Source organism: Delphinus delphis, chromosome 2 (assembly GCF_949987515.2).
Source record: "Delphinus delphis chromosome 2, mDelDel1.2, whole genome shotgun sequence".
Classification (NCBI taxonomy): Eukaryota; Metazoa; Chordata; class Mammalia; order Artiodactyla; family Delphinidae; genus Delphinus; species Delphinus delphis.
The window spans coordinates 97,940,943-97,960,813 of NC_082684.1; the positions used below are offsets into that span (position 1 = coordinate 97,940,943).

General features: G+C 51.8%; 1 protein-coding gene across 1 annotated transcript in view; it reads left to right on the forward strand.

Moving 5' to 3' along the window:
- ADARB2 (adenosine deaminase RNA specific B2 (inactive)) overlaps nt 1-19,871 on the forward strand; it is a 361,537-nt gene that overhangs the window by 313,428 nt on the left and 28,238 nt on the right. The window contains exon 4 of the mRNA XM_060003592.1: nt 15,685-15,799. Coding sequence (XP_059859575.1) covers nt 15,685-15,799 — 115 coding nt within the window. The remainder of the gene's footprint in view (nt 1-15,684; nt 15,800-19,871) is intronic.

Below are 19,871 nucleotides of genomic sequence, written 5' to 3' on the forward strand. Positions count from 1 at the left end.
GGACGTCGGAAATGAGACCTCCCGCAGCGGACTCTGCAGGAGCACGGGTGCAGGGATGAGGCAGACACACTCAGCTGATCCTATCAGCGACGACTCACCTGCAGTGGGAGGGAAGTTCAGCTCTTCCTCATCTCAGATCATCCATTTGGGGGGCCATCTGCAGCTGACTTCAGCCGTCTCCCCCCTCACTCCCCGTCCCACCTGATGGAGTTCTCCTTCGCAGGAGACTGTCTTCTGAGAAGGTCTGAGATCTGTCCTTTGTTTGCTCTTCCCTTCCCAGGCACCCGCCAGCCCCTCTGCCCCCAGCCCCTCTGCCCCCAGCCCTGCCTGGAGCACAGATGCTGTCTTTTGTTTTCCATTTATGTTTCAAGAAAGGCATTGCCCTGCTGACACTCTGCAAAGCGTCAGTGACTGCAGTCTGTTATCCAGGCTGCAAAGCCATCTGGACTTCCTGCTGAAAAGGTTGGACATGGTTTTAGGCAAGATTTTTATCAGATCTGAGAGGAAAACAAAATCTTGAATGCATTACCATCTTCCAAGGTTGGTGTCAGATTTTTTTCCCTTGTCAGTTGCAAAACAAAGCACAAAAAGATGACAAACCAAAGGAACGGAGAATGAAGATACACATCTCCAGAGGAAGCTTTGTCAAATGCAGTGGAGGATAAACAAAAAATAAATTAGTTCTGGTTTTATCAGAAACTGGACAGACCTCCATTGGCGTAATAGTCTTTCTGGCGTTTCCAAGCCTTCCCAAGGAGCGCCCTTAAAATGCTAAGGGGAAATCCGAGATGCTCACAACAAAGGCAAGATTGCTCTCCAAAACCTATTAACAGTTCTTTAAATGCGCACAAGAAGAAAGACAGAGGGGAAGAGAATAAAACCGACCCCTCAGAAAAGTAAGGCAGTTTTGAAATCTCTCTCTCATTCTCTGTCTCTGTCTCTGTCTCTGTCTCTCTGGATGTGACACAGACTTTTCTAAAGAGGTTTAAATTTTCAGTCAAAGAATATTGGTTTCTTAGCAACATACCTGCTCCCAAAAGGCTTTGGGTTTTTTTCTCCCCACAAGTTATTGAAGAAAATCCAGGATGGGTCCTCGTGTCAGAATCATCGTCTTAACAAGGACCCTTATCTTGGAGAATAGGCTATGGCCCTGGTGCACACCTCGGTCCCTCAGTCCTTTATCTGGGCCCTCGGGTAGCAAACTTGCTGTGAGTGGGCTCACAGCCCGGGGTAGCTGTGGCCGAGACCTCAGGCAGAGGACCTGGGTTGCCTCCCCCGAGATGCACAATGTCCAGGGGGAGTGACCAGGTTTCACTCTGCAGTGCAGCCACCAGTCCCATGAGGCTTTGCCACCACCCATTCAAGACGAACAGAGGTTTCTTCCACGCCTGGTGCAATGCAGCACCAACAAACACCCACTTCATCGTATCAGGAAAAAGAGAGAAAACTGCTGGGTTTCTAAATATGTTATGATTTCAGACTTCTTCACAGAGAAGGACCACAGCCCGGCCTCAGAGCAAAGCACTTTGTCTAATCAGGGGGATGAATAGGCTTCACGGTAAAGTGATGGTTGTTGAAAAAGTAACTTATGTAATGTTTCCCATTTCTTTCTAAACGTCTTTCTTTGACATTTGTCTGCTCTGTTCCCAGGCTGTGTGGGAACTAAAAGTGCAGGCCCTGGTGCTCAAGGTTCTCTTAGTTTAGTTGAAATTCCCTCTGGGACAGGTTAGGGATCTCAGGACGGGCAGTGGGTGTGGACGGGAGAGCGGAGTGTGGCCAAGGTTCGGGGCGCAGCTCAGACCCCGTGTTCTGGGCTCAGCGCCCCGACCCAGCAAAGTGTCCCGAGGATGGTGGCCCCAACAAGGAGGCCTGTGGACAGGACCCCGCAGGGCGCTGAGGCCAAGGGGGTGGTGACAGGAGAGGAAGGACACGCCCCATCTGGCCAGGACGATGTGGGACTGACTTGCTGCTGCGGGTCCCACTTCCTGCAGAGAACGGTGGGATGCTGGTCCAGCACGTGGTCACCCGGCCCTCCTCGCCCCACGTGAGCCTTTCCTGCAGCTGGGCCGGCGTCCCCTCTCGCCAGCTCTGCATCCCAGTGAGAGGCGTGACCCTCACTCAGGGCCTCCACATATCAGCTGATCGTCCCTAAGCAAGGGTCCCCTTGGGGCCCAAGTGGCGCCCAGCAGGAAGGTGCAGGTGGGCAAGGCCGGAAGCCACCATCGGAGCAGCTCCTGAACCAGGGGGCCCTGGGGCGGCCGGTCTGTGCCCAGGGGAGTAAGGCAAAGGCCAGACTAAGTGGCTAAGTGTCAGGAAGTCCAACTGCAGGTGCAGCCGGATGCCTTGTGGGGCCTGGACACCTGCCTGGTGGCCAAGCAGCTCGGCGGCCAGTCCAGACCAAGGCAGACACTGATCGTCATGCAGTCTCTCCCCCTGGCCCCCACCCTGAGACCCTGACAGCTTAGCCACCCTCCTGAGATGCCCCCCAGGCCTCTGGGGACCCTGGGCCCTTTGTCCCCAGAGCAGCTACCAGACGTCTGCTCTGCTCAGAGGAAGCCTGGAGGGCCCAGACCTCGTCTACAACAAGGGCACTTTATCCTTCCTCCCGATTCTGAGGGACATTCATCCCGAGTGAGGAAGCCGGGGACGTGAAGACAAACTCCCCTTTCACTGCACATAAGAGGCCCTCAGTGGGGTTGTAAGTCCGATTCCTTTCAGAGTCCAGGTGCCTTTGGCCCGAGCGAGCGTCCTGCCAGCTCTGTCCCACGCCTCCCTGGGGAGAGAACAGCGGCGAGGCACCTGGTGGACACCCACCGACCCAGAGGCTTGTCCCAAAGCAGACGAGCTGATAGCCTTAAAGTAACTGCACAGGGAGGGTCACCACCACAGTCCCCCACACCTAGACCGACTGGACACCCCTGATGCAGACAGAGTTAAAGTCAGTATAGCACCTGAGACCCGCGGCCGCTGAGTGGGGTTGAGCCAGTCCCAGGGGAAGTCAGGGTGGATCGCAGCAAACGCCCCTGTGGACTCAGACTCCGCACCTGTAACAGAAAAGGACGCGGCAGAACCACCGAATAGATGCTAGACAGCTCACAAGTGCTTTCCCTGGAGGTGGGCAGACCCCAGCACCAGCCGTGGGAAACTGTGGCATCCAGGCTAGGGCTGTGGAGGCTCTGCCTGAGCAGCTCGGCTTCTCGTCCCCAAAACAGCCCAGCTCCTTGGTCATCTAGGCCGCTCCCCCTCAACCCCTGTCACCTCCCCACATAAATCTAATAAGAACCTATCTACCATTCACTCCAAAGGGTTACCTTGTGCTTCCCCCAGAATACACCCACCCAAAGGAGCCACCTCCAGGTCATGTTTGTTCTAAACAAGTTTGCAACGTTACCTGCCGCTTCTATTGTAGATTCCACATGTAAGTGAGATCCGGCCGTAAGTGAGATCCGGCCGAGCTTGTCTTTCTGTGTCTGCTTCTCTCACTCAGCATAGTGCCCTCCAGGTTCATCCACGTTGTCACAAATGGTAGGATCCCCTCCTTTTTAAAGGGTGAACGGTATTCCAGTGTGTGTGTGTGTGTGTGTGTGTGCGCGCGCGCGTGCGCGCGTGTGTGTGCGTGTATGAATAACTCCTAAGCATTTTTGTAAGGCAGGCGTAGAGGCAATTCACTCCCTCAGTTTTTGTTTGTCTGGGAACGACATTCTCTCACCTTCATTTTTAAAGATTGGCCTTTTTCTTTCTTTCAGTACTTTGAATATACCTCTGCTGGCTTGCAAGCTTTCTGCGGAGAAATCCACTGGTAACCTTATAGGTGTTCCCGTATATGTGATGAGTCACTTTTCCCTGGCTGCTTTCAAAAGTCTCTGTCTTTGACTTCTGCAATATAATTACAATGTGTCCCGATGTAGACCTCTTCGTGCTTAACCTACTTGAGATCCTTTGCTTCTTGAGTCTGTGTGACTATTTCCTTCCCCAGATTTAGGAAGCTTTTTTATCATTATTTACTTAAATAATCTTTCTGCCTCTTTTTCTTTCTCTGCTTCTTCTGGACTCCCATAATGCATCCATCATTCCTTTAACAGTGTCCCATAAATCCCACTCTTCTTTAATCTTTATTTTTCTCCTCTGCCTGGATAATTTCAAGTGACTTGTCTTTGAGTTCACAGATTCTTCCTTCTGCTCAATCAAGTCTGCTGGCAAAGCTCTCTATTGTATTTTTTTTTCATCACAGTCATTGTATTCTTCAGCTCCAGAATTTGTTTGGTTTTATTTTATGATTTCTGTCTCTTTGTTAAGTTCCTCATTTTGTTCATAAATTGCTTTCCTGATTTTGTTGAGTTGTCTAGCACTGAGCTTCTTTAAAAACAATTGTTTTGAATTCTTTGTCAGGAAATTCATAGATCGCCAACACTTTAGGGTTATTTACTGGAAATGTACTTCAGTGGTATCATGTTTGCATGATTTTCTTGTTCCTTGTAGCCTTGCATTGGTATCTGTGCATTTGAACATTCGCCCCTTCCGGACTTTAAGGACTGGCTTCAACGGGAAAAGACCTTCACTTGCTGGTGGCATAGTGTGCCAGTTGGGTGGCATGTGTGGTGACCATTGGTGTGGCACTGGCTCCAGTAGCGAGAAGCACCAGGTCCAGGTCCCAGGTGTGTGCGCAGCAGTGCTGAGTCCAAGGCATGGGCGCAATGACTTTCTTGACTGTGGAAGTTCAGCTTAGAGAACACACACCTTCCGAGCATCTCCCTCCCATTTGTCACGTACAGGAAATGAGCGGTGGCGGATATCTGGTCTCAGGTCTCCATGAGCTTGAAGAAACGCACAGCAATGGCCTGGCCGCAGCTTTAGTCAGCGCTGCAGATGCACTGTTTGGAACTATTTAGCAATTTTAACCTACTTTATTTCACCTCTGTGGAAACTCTTTTCAGGGTAAAGAAAGCAGATTGGGGCCAAAGTCATAAGACAAAGGGGGCTGAGAGTTCGTCCTTTATGGCATTTGAAGTATGACATTGACGTCACTGATAATTTTGCAAAACAGGTGTTAGCATCCCTTATTATTCAGGCAATAGCTGAACGACTGTTCTTGAATTTAACGAAAGCTAAGAAAGTAAATATTACTTCCTTTGAGGAACAACTACGTTACCTATTGAGAGTCTTTCTCTCTTGATGTGCTGAAATGACTCTTCTTGTTTACATCTTTTTAAATCCAGATGAACTCAAACAGCCATGAATCAACCCCAAACAGAGGCCCTCATCTGTGAGCATCCTCGTGTTAGTGCACTAATGAGAATTTAAAGATTCTAATTAAACCCAGATGCAAAATATCTCCCTGAGTACATCAGAAAGCACCAGTTCAACAAAAAAGATATATCCCATTTCCAATGCGGTTTTAGTTCATTTTCTACATTTTTATTGTATTCTGACTTGAAGTTAATTGTTAAAGCAGTAACTGCTATTAATATGTTTAAACAGATTTGTGGGTGCCTAACAATTTGGGTAATTGTGAATAACTACAAATTTACTTAATCGATGTGTAGATACACAGGTATCTGTGCACAGAAACTTCAATTCTCAATTATTCAAGTTAATGAACATGAGATCTTTATCTGGGGCTTTTTTGAAATCCTCGATTATGAAAAAACCCTTGGAAGTCGCTTTTGACATTGTAGTCAGGAGCCCAAATATTGAAGCTACAATTCAAACATCTGGATGTGAATCCTAACCCTGCCACTGCCGGTTCCCAACGCTGGGTCATCTGTGGGAAGTCGGTTTACCTCTCCCAGCTGGGGTCACCTCTTCCCTGCAGTGCTGGTCCCTCTGGCACCTGGTTCCCAAGGGAGGGGACCCCCCCCCCTGAGGTCAGCAGTAGGAGGTTCCCCTCCTTCCTACCTGCACGGTTCCTAGTGACCCAGCGACCCTGAGCCCTCTGGCCCTGCATTCACTCTCTGAGGGAGGAGACTGAGAGCCTGATGACAGCCGACAGCTGGCTAATTCACCCACAGTCTACACCTGGCGGCATGCTGGCCCTGGGGCTCTTTCACGAGTCCCGTTTCCCGCAACAGTATTGGGTTGGCCAAAAAGGTTCATTCGGTATTTTCCATAACATCTTACGGGAAAAAAAACTTATCCAAAGAACCTCTTTTCTTCATTTCCCCTGTTTCCTTTTGTTTTTTAATATCTATTTATCTATCTATCTATTTATTTATTCGGCTGCGCCAGGTCTTAGTTGCGGCGTGAGGGGTCTTCGTTGAGGCATGCAGGATCTCTAGTTGCCGCGTGTGGGATCTATTCCCTGACCAGGGATCGACCCCGGACCGCCTGCATTGGGAGCGCAGGGCCATAGTCCCTCCCCTCTTTCTTTAATGGAACTCATCATGTAGAATTTTTAAATGCCAACAGTACAAGATTTTAAATGCCTTCGTGTTGATAAAATTGGAGTTTGCGAGTGTGACCAGCTCCCTACCCGTCTTTGTGAATCCATCATAGGTACTGAGGGGCCTCTTGTCTCCCATTTCACCAAGAAACCCGTAGCTTAGACACTGCCCCCCAATGCCAGGGGCGGGGAGACAAGATCGGAGGGAACCTCGCTGTTCTGCTCCAAGATTCATTCGGTGGGTTTCTGTGTTTCCAGGGTCAGGAGGGAGGGCAGGGGGCTTCCTCTGAGGGCTGAATTGGGTGGGAGTCTCACAGTAGCCCCGGGTGGCGTGAGGCCTGTGTAGACCAAAGGGACGGAGAGAGAAGGGGGCCCAGCCTGGAGCCCAGCAAGGGGAGGCCGGCCGGCTGTGTAGGGTCCGCATGGGGACCGCAGACCAGGGATGACAGCAAGGGCTAAAGTCCCACCACACACATTCAGCTCAGCACTCTCACATGGAGGTGTCCATCTGTCTGGTTTTCTGGCCCCAGGAGGTGCGGCAGAGCGACTGGCTTTCCTGTCACCATCACCTGGCCTGTCCCAGCTCCACCGTCCCCACCCACATCTGGCTTCCTGCCCCTCCCCACCCTCCCCCATTGCTGTTTCTGATCCCCTCCATTTTTTAGACAATGTTAAGAAAAGAAATATTCAGTATCACTGTTAAAGCACCAAAAGGAAGACGTTATTCATGGGGAGGACAGTGGCGGCAGGTAAAGGCCCCTGCGATGGCCTTGCAAGGAGGCATAGAGCCAAGCTCAGATCACAGCGTGGCCAGTGGGACTGCAGCCCAGGGCCAGGTTGGGCAGCGGATGGAAAACCACTAGGAGGGAACAGCAGGTCAGAGGGGTCTGGCTGAGCCGACCCAGTAGAACCCCTACTAAAACTGGACCAGGCCGAGAGGGACGGGGTAGTGGGCGGTGGTGGCTGAAAAGACAGGCCTGGCTGAAGCCAGCTCAGGGACCCTGTGCCATTTGTTCAGGGACAGCATCTTCGTCACATGTTGTCAAATGTGCTGTGTGTTAGAAGCATCTGAGCTCCAGCTGTGCTGCCCGGAGGTCTGATTCAGAGCATCCGCGACAGGCCCTGTGGGCCCACAGATGCCCCTAAGCGGCTCTCCTACTGGGAGGGACCTCCTGCCTCCTCCAGGAAGTCCTCCGTCTCCAATAACCGAGGTCACTTCATGACTTGGGGCAGTCAGGAAACCCAGACTGGTGTAAGGGGCAGCGCTTCACTGCCCCCCACCCCAGCAGCCGTCTCCAGGCAGGACAGTGGTTCCCACCTGTGGGGGGTCCAACCAGACTTGCAGGGAAGTCTACTTCTTCCACCTCAGCTTGTTGGTCTGTGAACAGGGTAGCAACAGTGACCACCTCTGGGACGATGATGTGGATTAAGGCAGTGGTCCCCAGACTTTTTGGCATCAGGGACGGGTTTCATGGCAGACAAATTTTTCCACAGATGGCGTGGGGGGGGTGTGTTGGTTCAGGCGGTAATGCGGGCGACGGAGAGCGATGGGGAGCAGTGGGGAGCGGTGGGGAGTGACGGGGAGCGACGGGGAGTGACGGGGAGCAACGGGGAGTGGTGGGGAGCGATGGGGAGCCATGGGGAGCTGCAGAGGAAGCTTCGCTCACTCGCCTGCCGCTCACCTCCTGCTGTGCATCCCAGCTCCTAACAGGCCACAGACCAGTACCGGTCCGTGGTCTGGGGGCTGGGGACCCTTGGATTAAGGGGACAGGCTGCCCCAGGCACTCAGCACCTGGCGGGCTCCCAGCCCCGGACAGACGTCATGTCACGGGCTTCTCTATACGGAGGACCCTGTCTGATTAGTCTCTGGATTTTACTAGTGTCTTGCTCAATAAATTTTGATTGATTCTTTTCCCCAGGGGACAGGTTCAGAGACGAAATAAGAATAGAAATGCTTGAGAAACAGCCTCCACTCGGCCTCTCCCCCGGCTTTTCTAGATACAGCGAGGTTTCCACGGCAACAGCTCCTAGAGACCCCTTCCCAATCCTAACAATTGGGGGGTGGGGGTGCTCCAGAGGCCCCAAAGGCGAACGCACACTTTGACTGGGGTGTTTGTTGGGGGAGAGGGACATTGCCGTTGCCAGGGTGACAGAGACGGGGCTCTGGTCCTCGGGTGTCAGGCTCATGAGCGTGATGTTCATCAGTGACCAACCACAGAACACTGTGGCCCGAGGATGAAATCAGGGTGGACTGAAGTCCGAAAAATGAGTGGATAAGCCGGGTAGCCTGCAGCGCGGGTGCACCTGACTCCAAACATTAATGTCCAAATGCATCGTCACTAAAGAGACTGTCTTCCAGATTGAACAATAATAACAAATTTAAAGCTGATAAAAGGGCAAGCAAATAATTTAACTGGTGAGCAACTCCTCACCCAAAACTGTCGTGATTTCACTAAAAAATGACTGCATGAAACATTGACGTGTATGTGATTTCTCCTTAAGATTGGACTTGGGTCCAAAATACACACAGCCTCCATGCCCAGGGGTTTAGATTAAGTCAACGCACAGCTTTCCCAGTTCCTCGTTGTTCACCTGTGACCCGGGCTCTCGGAAAGCCTGCCCAGCAGATGGTGCACCGGGGGCTCAGGGTTGGCCAGGCGGGCGGGGAGCGATGGCCCAGGGAAGCCACTCGGCACACGAGAAGTGCTTCGGGAACGGTGGTCTCCACAGACACCGCTCAACACTGCCTGATGGCATCAAACGTGAACTTTAAACAGCTTCGTGCTGAGCAGACAGTGGTGCAGAGGAGAGCCGAGAGGTATCTCTGTACCGTCTCGCGGAAGCACTGTGTACACACAGTTTGGACGATAATAACAAAACACTTAATGCTGGCGGATTCGACACTGAGTTTTCAGTACCAGGTACTATTTTCAGCATCTACTTCTGGGCTCTCATTTCGCCCCATAAAAATCCCATGACCCAGGCACTATTCCTGTTGGAGAGGTGAGAACGTCCAGGCCAAATAATGTTCGCAAAGTCAGGCTGCTGTTAGGTAGCGACGCCAGGAGAGGCCTGATCCAAGCCCTCTGCCAACTGCCCATCACGGTCTAGCAGCACCTTCGCCACATCTGCTTTAGCCGCTGTCGTTGTGTCACAAACCTCACCAAACCCAAGAGCTCAAAACCACACCATCGTGCGTCTCGCTCTTGCGCTGTCGTTTGGGCTGTGCTCCACAGGTCACTGCGGGCCGAGGACCCTCCCGGGGAAGCTCACCCGCGGCCTCTCCATGAGGCTACGCCCAGCTGCATCCCGAGAGGTCACATCCGGGACCCAGACACAGATGCGTGCGTTCACGGTCCACCGTCCCTCTCGCTCCGCGGGTGAGACATCTCCGAGGAGATGATGCGCAGCCTACTGGATAGGAGGCAGGTGGCAGGTGGAGATCACTGGTGAGAAGAGCCAGCAGCGTGGGAGACAAGGGCGCAGTCGTCTTTGGAAAACACTGTCTGCCAGGATGCGCACCTCCTAGGCTCGGGGCCGTCCCACTGAAACACCCGAGCTGGGAGAAGCCACAGGACACTGAGGGGCAGGGTCGTGCAGTTACCTCCCTGTTGCCCACGACAGGCGGGGGCCAAGCCTGAAGAGGTCCTCCAGCCTCCGTGGACTTCCGCTTCCACGCAGCCCCTGGTGCCCGTGGAGCAACTACTTCTGGCAACATTGGAAAGAAAACGTCATCCAGAAGTGCTCTAGGCGGATCTGCAGGCCTGGGTCTCCCTGCTGAGATTCAGGACCATGGACTTTACAGGTAATTCTTACAGTGCCTCTTTTACAGAAAGGAGACCAAGGGCTCAGAGATGCTAACTGCCCAGTGGTGGCTGAACCATTCAGAGAGGTGTGAAGGAACTCAAGCCTGTCCTCCGATGCCCATTCAGAGCTTTTCCCACGATGCCATGGAAAGGGGGGGAAAGGGCTTCCATCTCTCATGCCTTCCTTCAAATTTGTTATTGGCCTCTCAGTAATTTGAGATATAGAAAAACTGAGTAGTCAGGTAACTTGAGTTATTTAGTGGGACACGTGTTCACCAGTCCCTGACTTTGAAATTGACTGAGGCTTTATTGCCATTGTCAACAAACAGGAGTCATTACCAAGACCTGGAGATGCGCTTTTCCCCGGACACACGAAGGAAGTATCGAGACGGAAGGTGGGGAAGATCCTCTCCTATTCACTGGGATCCCTCTGAGCTGTGTACCGCTGTCCGGTGGCCGGATGACCATCCTGCCAGCGTTTCTCCTGCCTTCCCGGTTCTGGCCGCGTGGACGGCCAAGAAGGAGCACAAGCTGGCCGTGCTCTATGGAGGATGAGTCCCAACAGCGGGGGCACATGGCCCCACTCCCTAGGCCCCTGGCACGCCCACCTCCAGGGCGCCCGCCCACCATCGTGTGCTGCAGACAAGGTGGACAGGAAGGGCACGGGGTGGCCCAGGTCCCGCCTGGCCCCGCCCATATGCAAATCTAACCTTTCTGATATTTCAGCAGTATAAACCCAAAGAAGGGATTTCAACAGGAAAATATTTACTGACGGCTCTCTCCCTCATAATCTATCGATTTTAATATCCTCACCACTTTGGCTGAATGTCAATTTTACCCTGAGGACTGCTACTGCAAATCTGAACACATTTTATTTACTTAAGCCTTTCAAAATATTAGTGTTGGAAATGAGTAGAGTTTGAGTCTTTTGGTGTTCCTATTTAAAGTTTGTTTTCCTATTTAAATAATGCTGTTAATTTGCCGTGGTAATTGGGCCGACAGGCAGCGTGCAGACCACAACACGCAGAAGACTAGGTAGCCTCGCGTTCCTGTTTTTCATTAAGTACAGTAACACACAGCTCATTAAATGCAGGGCCAACTTCCCCACTTAACCTTTGGAAGCAGAAGCACCTGATTATCACCATGATTTAACCAGAAGCCAGATCCTGTCTCCTCTGATCGTTTCTGGTCCAAATGTCCAGCCTGTGCCAATTTCTGCAAGAACAGCATTGACCAATTTCAGACCAAGGCTCATCGGGCCCCTGCAGGGACTCGGGGCAGCACTGCAGATTCTACGGCCCCCTGTCCCATCCCCCCCACCTGTTCCTGCCCTGAGAAAAGCTGGGGCGGGGTCCTGAGGCCTCCAGGGGGAGGGGCCTTCAGGGGATCACACTTCCCTGCCACTTAAGTGCTCGGAGAGGCCGTGACCAAATTGCGGAAGACACAATAATGCTCTCCTGCTACCAAGGGACCTTCAGAGGCATTTTCTAAATCGCGAAATCACCAGCAGTAACGAGTACGACTGGATGTCTCTCTTTTTCATATTTAACAAAGAATTTATGTTGCAAGTGACACTTCACTCGGGACTTTTGGACTGCATCTTTAGAGACTCCCTAAGTAGGGCTTTCGATATAACAAAGCCGGCTTCTCAACTGTCCCCAGGTCCAGCCTCTCCTGCCCCACCCAGGCCCTCCCCTGTTCACTGTCCTGATGGGCAGACCGCCCACCCTGAGGTTTCCAGGGGGGGCTTCACCACCACGACTCTCACTGTGCTTGTGCCCAAGGGCTGACCTAAGCCAGACGTGGGATCTCTGTGGGATCCCTCCTCTCCCACCCAGGATGGACTAGACCAGAATGCAGTGATGCGGGACCGCTCGGCCTGGGCGCTCAAAAAACATGCTTTAAGTAGTTTGCTGTTAGCTGGGATGCACGTCTCCACCCTAGGAGACCGAAGGAACTCCACACAGCCCGCAGACGTGTCCTGGAATTTGAATTTATAAAAATAATTCTCGATGCAAGCTTGCTTTTGAGCATTTAGCTGCTTCTATCATAAACCAAGTGCCAGGTGGGGAAAAATCAAATTATCTCAGGGTTTGATTAGTTGGGTTCACAGTAACCAAAGGTGACTGTATATATTAAATCCCAAGTGATTAAAACATTAAAAATTCCTACTGTTAAATTAGACGGTAGGTTTGCGTCTCCCTACGTGAATTCCGAGTTTCCACCTGGCTTCTAACACCCCATGTAATCAATGACAACGTCACTTACATACACAAATCCAACTATGAAGAACTACATACAGCTATAATCATGTATGTGATTTAATTAAAGCCAATCACTGAAAACAGCTGTGGTGCAGTAGATGGGGTGCCGGGGAGAGGCAGGAGAGGGGGTGGCCTTGTGGGGGGAAAGGGGGCCTCGGAGCAGAAAAGCTCGCAGACTGCGTTTCTCCAGCCTTTTCCAAAACCAAAAACTGTTCATTTCCCAAAGACTCCAGAAGGTCTGTAAAGAGACAACTCGGGTCCCTGTAATAGAGGAGATGCTCTTTTTCCGATGGAGATGGTTATTCGTGATTCTCTTCCTTTGACTTTTAAACCCAGAAAAGCTAAGGGTTATAGTTCAATATATAAACATTCCATAAAATTCCCTATAAGCAAGACTTTTCAAAGCAGTCCTAGGAAGTAATACTGGTTAAATACCAGAGATAAATTTTAACCAGCTAAATACCCCTCTACATCTTAATTAGATTGTCCTTCACCCAAAGTAAGAAAAGTTAAAGAAATCTTTGCTTTTTTCTTTTTCAATTCACCTTTATAAAATGTTAACTGAGAAACATGCTTAACATAAATGTCAAGACCCCTAAAAAAAAGGATAAAGAAAAAAGGATTAAAGGGGAGGAGATGTTTTAAAAAAAAGGTCTTGATGGGGCATGGGTGGTTCAGAGGCGGAGGCGGGCAGCTCTGGCACCCAGCCATGGTCCCCTCAACCTGGGCCCAGGTGGGGCACCAGGGAAGCCCTCGAGGGCACGGGGCCAGTGGTGCTGGTGGCGGCAGCTCAGCCGACTGAGACAGCATGTTAGAGTCAGAAAATAACCAGAACGACGGGTGAAGAAACATCACTAATTTTTTCCTGAAATGTCTACCCTCCCAGCAGCCAGTGTGTGTGCTCTGCCACCCCTGACAAGGTCGTGGGCGCACACAGTCCTCCATCCGAGATGTGCGACATCACTGACTCACGCGGGACCTCACGTCCACGGCAGGACAAAGAAAGTGTGAGATGCGTCCAAGCCACGCCCCTACCTCAAACGAGCGTGGAGCTGGGGCTCCGTCATTAAAAACGTGGAGCTGCTGGGGAAGCACAAAGTACAGACAAAGCCCCAAACAGACGCTGCACGGGGTTCTAGGACCAGCTCCACCCCGAGGGCTGTGGTGCTGGAAAGCAGTGTCCTCAGCTGAGGACGGTGTTAAGAGATGGGGCACAATGGACTAGTTGCAGGCCAGGAGCCCAACCCCAGGGTCAGGCCTGCTGGGACAGACCAGGGGCCTGACCGGCCGGTGGGGCAGCCCCCCAACCCCGGGCCCCCCTTGGGGTTGCAGCCCTTTCACGGGAGGTTTGCTGGGTCCGAGGTCATGTCCACTAGCAGAGGTCCTCATCACCCTTGGAGAGGCTGGACAACCCAACCCACCTCCGTCCGCTGCCCCACCCGCCTCGCCAGGCGGAGGGAGGGGAGGGACCCTTCGTCCGCGTAACCGCGAGAGTCAGGAACAAGCTCTGATTTGTTCTGCATCAACTTCTCCTGGAATGGCTCCACCAGGGCGCCAGGCACCCAGGATGAAGCCGCCTGGTAACGCGCCTCCTCACGAAAGGTGCTCAGCCCCGACTCCCTGTAGGCGGGCTGGTCCCGCTGAAGCTCCGCAGGAGAGAGAGCCACTTCCCCAGAAGCAGGGAGTGGGGCTTCGAGAGGAGGGTCTGAGCCAAGGCTGCTGGGTGGACATCCCATCCCTGCCATCCCGGCCACATCCTGGCAGAGACGTGGCTTCAGTAGTGAGAAGCACCTCCCTGCAGGCCGAAGCGGGGACAGCGAGAAGGCGCTGCTGGCACTGGGTCTGCTCTGCGTCCCTGAGCGAAGCGCACTGGCCTCTGGGCTTCCGCATGAAGCCGGCTTTTGTGTAATTTATGTCATTGTTCAGTGGTTTGGGGCGTCCTGTTCTGAGGCCCCACAGGGCCCCGTCCAATGGGATGAGATGTCTCCTCTGTCATGTTGTCGGTCTCATCACCTCCTGCACGTTCAGAAACTTCATTTTAAAAAGAAGGGAAAGGACCATTGAAGGTGCGGGGAAGCACCTGGAAAGTTACTGGAGGAGGAAAGGGCACCAGCTCCGCCCTCGCCTCCTGGGGACGGCAGGCGACACGAAGGCGCCAGAACTCGATTCCAGAGCGAAAGACGAGGCGCCCCGTGGCGCGGCCGCAGATGCTGGACCACCCTGCCAGGGGGAACGGCGAGTGGGGGGGATGGTCCCGTGCTCACACCGGCAGAAGCGGCCCGATCCTCCAGCTGGATGGGGCCCCTGCCCTCCGCCCCCCCAACCCCCGTGCGAGGTCAGAGGATATGAAACCGGGCCCACGTGGACGCACACCGGGGTCTCCGACTCCAAGCCTGTGAAAGTCGACTGAAAAGCCGTGATGGGGCCACTGCAGGTGCTTCAGCCGCGGGACCAGGAGCAAGGCAGGAGTCGACGGCCTAGCTCTCTGGGGAACACGGGCCTGCAAGTCTCACATGTGCCACTGTTGTAGAAACACGGGTCATTTCAGAAAACTCCACAACCGGGATTACATCACCTTGGTGTTTGTGTGCGTGTACACATCCCATGTATCTTTGTGTGTGTGTGGCATGTGTGTGCCCGTGTGTGGCTGCGATGTCTGAATGTATGCGTGCATGTGTGTATGCATGTACACACAGGTGTGCATGGGTATGTGTGCCACGTGCATGGGTCTCTCTGTGTGTATGTGTATGTGCACGTGTGTATCGTGCATGCACGAGTGTGTATCTGTGTGTGTGTGTTTGTACACACGCACGTGTGCAGAAACTTGAAAGGAGCAGGCTGTGGAGGAGCTGTGGGGAGCGGTCCCTGGACGGGGGGGGGAGTTTAGAATTGGTTCTGTGACGCGGAGAAGAAAGTGGGAACCGATTGCTCAATGTGTGTGTGCAAGCCCCCCGCAGGAAGCCTCTGCAAGGCAGGGAGGGATGTAGGGGACGGTCCCCCCACCCGAAGGTTCTGCATAGGCTCAGGGGCTTGTGCCCAGGGGCCACGCCGGGGGCTGAGTCTCAGAATCAAGGCCGCAGATTTGGGGTCCCGAGGCCGGGGGGGGTCACGGTGCCTGGGTGGCAGGGCGCCGCAGGGCAGGGGGACCTCAGGCGCCCGTGGGGTCGCAGCTTGGAGGAGAGAGGACATGGCAGCGGTGCAGCCGTCACAGAGGCCTGCCGCTTGTGTCTTTCAGGAATTCGCTGACACGGTGTCCCAGCTGGTCACGCAGAAGTTCCACGAGTTGGCCATGGGCCTGGCGTCAGCGCACGCCCGCCACAAGGCGCTGGCCGGGATCGTCATGACCCAAGGTAATGCCTCTTGCTTTCCCCTCGGGCACCTCACCCACCAGGAAGGAGCGTAGCCTAGCGTGGGCTCGAGCTTGGGAACCAGGACTCTCTTCCCCACGAAGACACGGAAAGAAAAGCAGAGATAAGACCCAGACTCAGTGACAAAGTAGATGACCAGCTGCCCCAAAGCTGCCTCCACACACACAGAGGACTGAACACACTCCTTCCTGCCCCCACCCCTAACTGCTCAGTAATGGAGTCCCCTTCTCAGGATGACAGAACTGGCAGGAAACAGTCCATCCAACCATCAAGGCCGTGGCCGCTCTTACAAGCCAGGTTGGGAGAAAGTGATGCTTAATTTTAAGCTGTCACTTTTGGTGAAAACACCTCACTACTAACCTACTAATAATAAATAGCTAGCTGGTTATTTGAATTCAACTGTTTCTAGTTCCAAAGTTTGGAGCGAACTGGTAATGACCTACCAGAGAATGATTATTGAAAACAAATAATTGACTTTGGGGCTAGTTAGGTTTCAAAGACACACACTTTCTCTGCCAGTGTAGACTAAGTCTAAGACTTGAAAGAGACCATCTACCTGATGTCCAAAAATATGGATGTTAGAAGTCGACTAACAGCCAGACGACTGGCCCATTTTTCCCCTCATTCTGGACGCCCGGGGGCTCCTGCAGTGTCAAGTGCAAGGCCACTGGGGTCAGGACATATGATTTAACCCTTCCACTTTGGGCAGCTTAGTAAAATGGAAATAAAAATGCCTCCTCACAATGTAACTTGGTGCCTAGGATAAAGTACATGAAAAACTTTGAAATGTAAAAATTACTCTATAATGTTCTAAGTCAAAGGCAATTCTGCTCCATCAATGATACTGTTGAATTTGGTGGCAGGCATCCTGCCCGATCCACTCACATTCGGTAACACCTGCCCCTTTGTAGAATAAGAAATGTCCCAAATTGAGGGCTAAGAGCCCCCTCAGTCCAGACCACGGCTGCTGGAGGCGGCGCTCCATCCACGTAGCCACGGCAGCCACTAACCGGACGCGGGCTCCACTCTGCACGCGTAATGGGTGTGGAGGACAGATATGCCCCCCCCCCGGGGACATGGTAACCAGGACGCAGTGGGGTGGCACCCAGGGTTGAACCCAGCAACTCCTGTGACTAGCGCTGTGACCAGGCCAGCTGGCCTCTTTGGGACTCGGTTCCCCACCTTTAAAATGGGGTGATGGTCAAACCTACCTGGGGGTCGTTGGAAGGTTAAGTGTGCTCGTGTACATACAGCATTTAGAGAGACGTGCCAGGTCCGTGTCCTCCGTAGAATATGACTGGGCATCTGCCACGGCCATAGGCCCTCCTGGCTTCTGGGCAAACAGCAGAGAACAAAACAGATCCAGCGCTGCCTTCCTGACTCTTAGAGTTTAGATTCGATGTGAAAAGAAGTTACGTGCAGGGCTGGAGGATCACAGCCACAAACTTTGGCAAATTTTAAGATTTGGAGTGTCACATGCATTTCTCTGCACAGATTCCAGGATAACATAGTTTAAATTAGCTTGGGCTGAGTGATGAATGGGAAGGAGAGAAGGAAGGATGGGGGGAGGGAGGGGGCAAAGGCACCAATCAACATTGCTTCTTTGTTGTGCAGTGTACTCCAACCCCAAACGCATACGTCAGTAGGATTAGTGAGTAGTTTTTCAATACTTCCCAGCTCTATAGCTGTGATTGTCCAACATTTTTCCACTTTTCTGGGAAATTCAATTCCAGAAAATCTGGAAAGCTACTCTCAGACTTCCCTTGGAAAGCAGTGATGTTTCACAAAGACTGATGGGGAAATGGTACTTAAAAGTGGCCAGTAATACACTGCTTTACGTGCAAGCAATTTATCTAAAGGAAGTAAATGTATTACGTGAAAGTGAGACTTTACAAGGTAAACCTACAGTAATTAGTAATTTATGAACATGGAAGGATAAATTGCTGAAATTTACTTTCCTGTTATAAAGAGAAGATTTAATAAACATGTTGATTAAAAAGAGATTAGGGAGGATTGTGCAAAATTACTAATAGAAATACTTTCAAATATTCACTTACTTAAAGTTGATGGGCAATTTAATCTTAATTCTTTTTTTTTTTTTTTTTTTGCGGTACGCGGACCTCTCACTGTTGTGGCCTCTCCCGTTGCGGAGCACAGGCTCCGGACGCGCAGGCTCAGCGGCCATGGCTTACGGGCCTAGCCGCTCCATCCCCAGCATCCACGCCGCCCTCTTTCTGTCTCTAGAAGCACCATTAAAATGCGCAGGAGAGAAACTGAATGTCCACGTCTCCCTAAGTGTCTTGACTTGATTCTCTTGTTCCTGGAAGTGTTTGCTGGGGGACACTGAGCTCAAGCTGACTTGCCCTCAGTATTTTCAAGGGTTTTTTCTATGATCTCTTATCTAGTATCTCTGACTAGAAACATCCTGTCTGACACATTCAGTTGCAGTGGTCGCCCCACCGCTGCCCACAGAAGGGAAGGGTCTTTTTTACTTGAATGCTACATAATTTCATAAGACTGTGCGGATGTCAGCCACTCACCTTCCCTGACATTTTTTTCCTTTTGGTTGCGCCGGGCCTTAGCTGTGGCAGGTCTGCTCCTTAGTTGCGGCTCGCCGGCTCCTTAGTTGTGGTATGCGAACTCTTAGTTGTGTCATGTGGGTTCTAGTTCCCTGACCAGAGATCGAACCCAGGACCCCTGCACTGGGAGTGCAGAGTCTTAACCACTGTACCACCAGGGAAGTCCTTCCCTGACATATTTAAGCTGTTTATTTGTGCAGTTCTTCGTTATATCATTTATTTGTTAAATTCTTTCCTTCATTCACATTTTTGTCAAATTTTTAATATTCTGAGTTAATCCCCAGGCTTTTACCTTCCTTCCTTGTTGTTAATCTACCTTTTACTCTGTGTTCGTGGGAGGCTGGCCCAGTGGGGCAGCCACTTAATTAAAATGTAACTTGATGAGTCCTGTCTGGGACGCAGGCTCTCGCCTGCCCTTGGCCCCGACTTAGAGCATCACGATTTCTCTGGGACACGAGTAGCCCCTGAGGCACTGGTCTGTGCTGGAACTTGGGACCCCTTTCCACCCTCTGCATTTCACTCCTCTGCACCCCCAGGGCTTCTTCTCCAGCAGACTGTGGCGGTCAAGCCACCCTCCTCCATCGCACCAGAGTCACAGATCTGCTCCCTCTGGAACCTTTTCCTTCCCATAGGGTCTGGAAAGGGAGGAGAAACAACCCACCCTCTCAAATCCAAACCTGGACCACATTATTGAGCCTGTTGTCAGGCGATGGCTCTGACGGCTCCAGGCATTTCCATGAGGAAGCGATTCTTGAGGGGCTGTTAATAATGATTCTTATTTGATATGAAATTTATAATTTTGATAACATTTTCGCATACACTAATCAGTAGATTGCTCCGACCCCGAGAAGTGGGAAAGGTGGGAATCTTTATTGTCGATTTTAAGACGTACAGACACCAAGACCAAGAGTCTGGGTGACCCTCACATCTTGGAGGGGCGGCGCTAAAATGCGGCTGCAGATTCCTGTCCTTCCTGCCCAGGTTGCCTCTGGACGCTGCTCCGGGCGTGATACTGAAGATCTGTCCATGTAATTGTTTATTTCTAAGGTTATTAAACAGCCAGAAAAAAAGAGTTTCCTAGTGTATATTTTTAGAAGTTTACATTTAAACCTGTCTTTTGCTAGCCTGGCCTGCAAAACGTATGCAGAAGCTCTGGCTTGTACAAACACTCTTTCCCATTTAAGTTAATGTGCAGCTTTAAACATACACAAACATCTGAGATTTATAAGTGCCCTGAAGAAATGCACGTCCCTTGAAGTCGGGCAGGAGAGAACACAGCCCAGAACAACCCCATCCAGAGGGCCAGACGCTCTGGGCAGAGTGGTCAGACCTGTCTTATTGGGGAAAATCGTAAAGTTAATCATGAAGATTAACTCAGCAGTGGAACCTTAGCAAACTTTTCTGAGTCGTGAGTTGTAGGAGGTGTTTGCTGCGTGCGTTTTGCTCAGGTAAGCACGGGAGGTAGAGAATCTCAT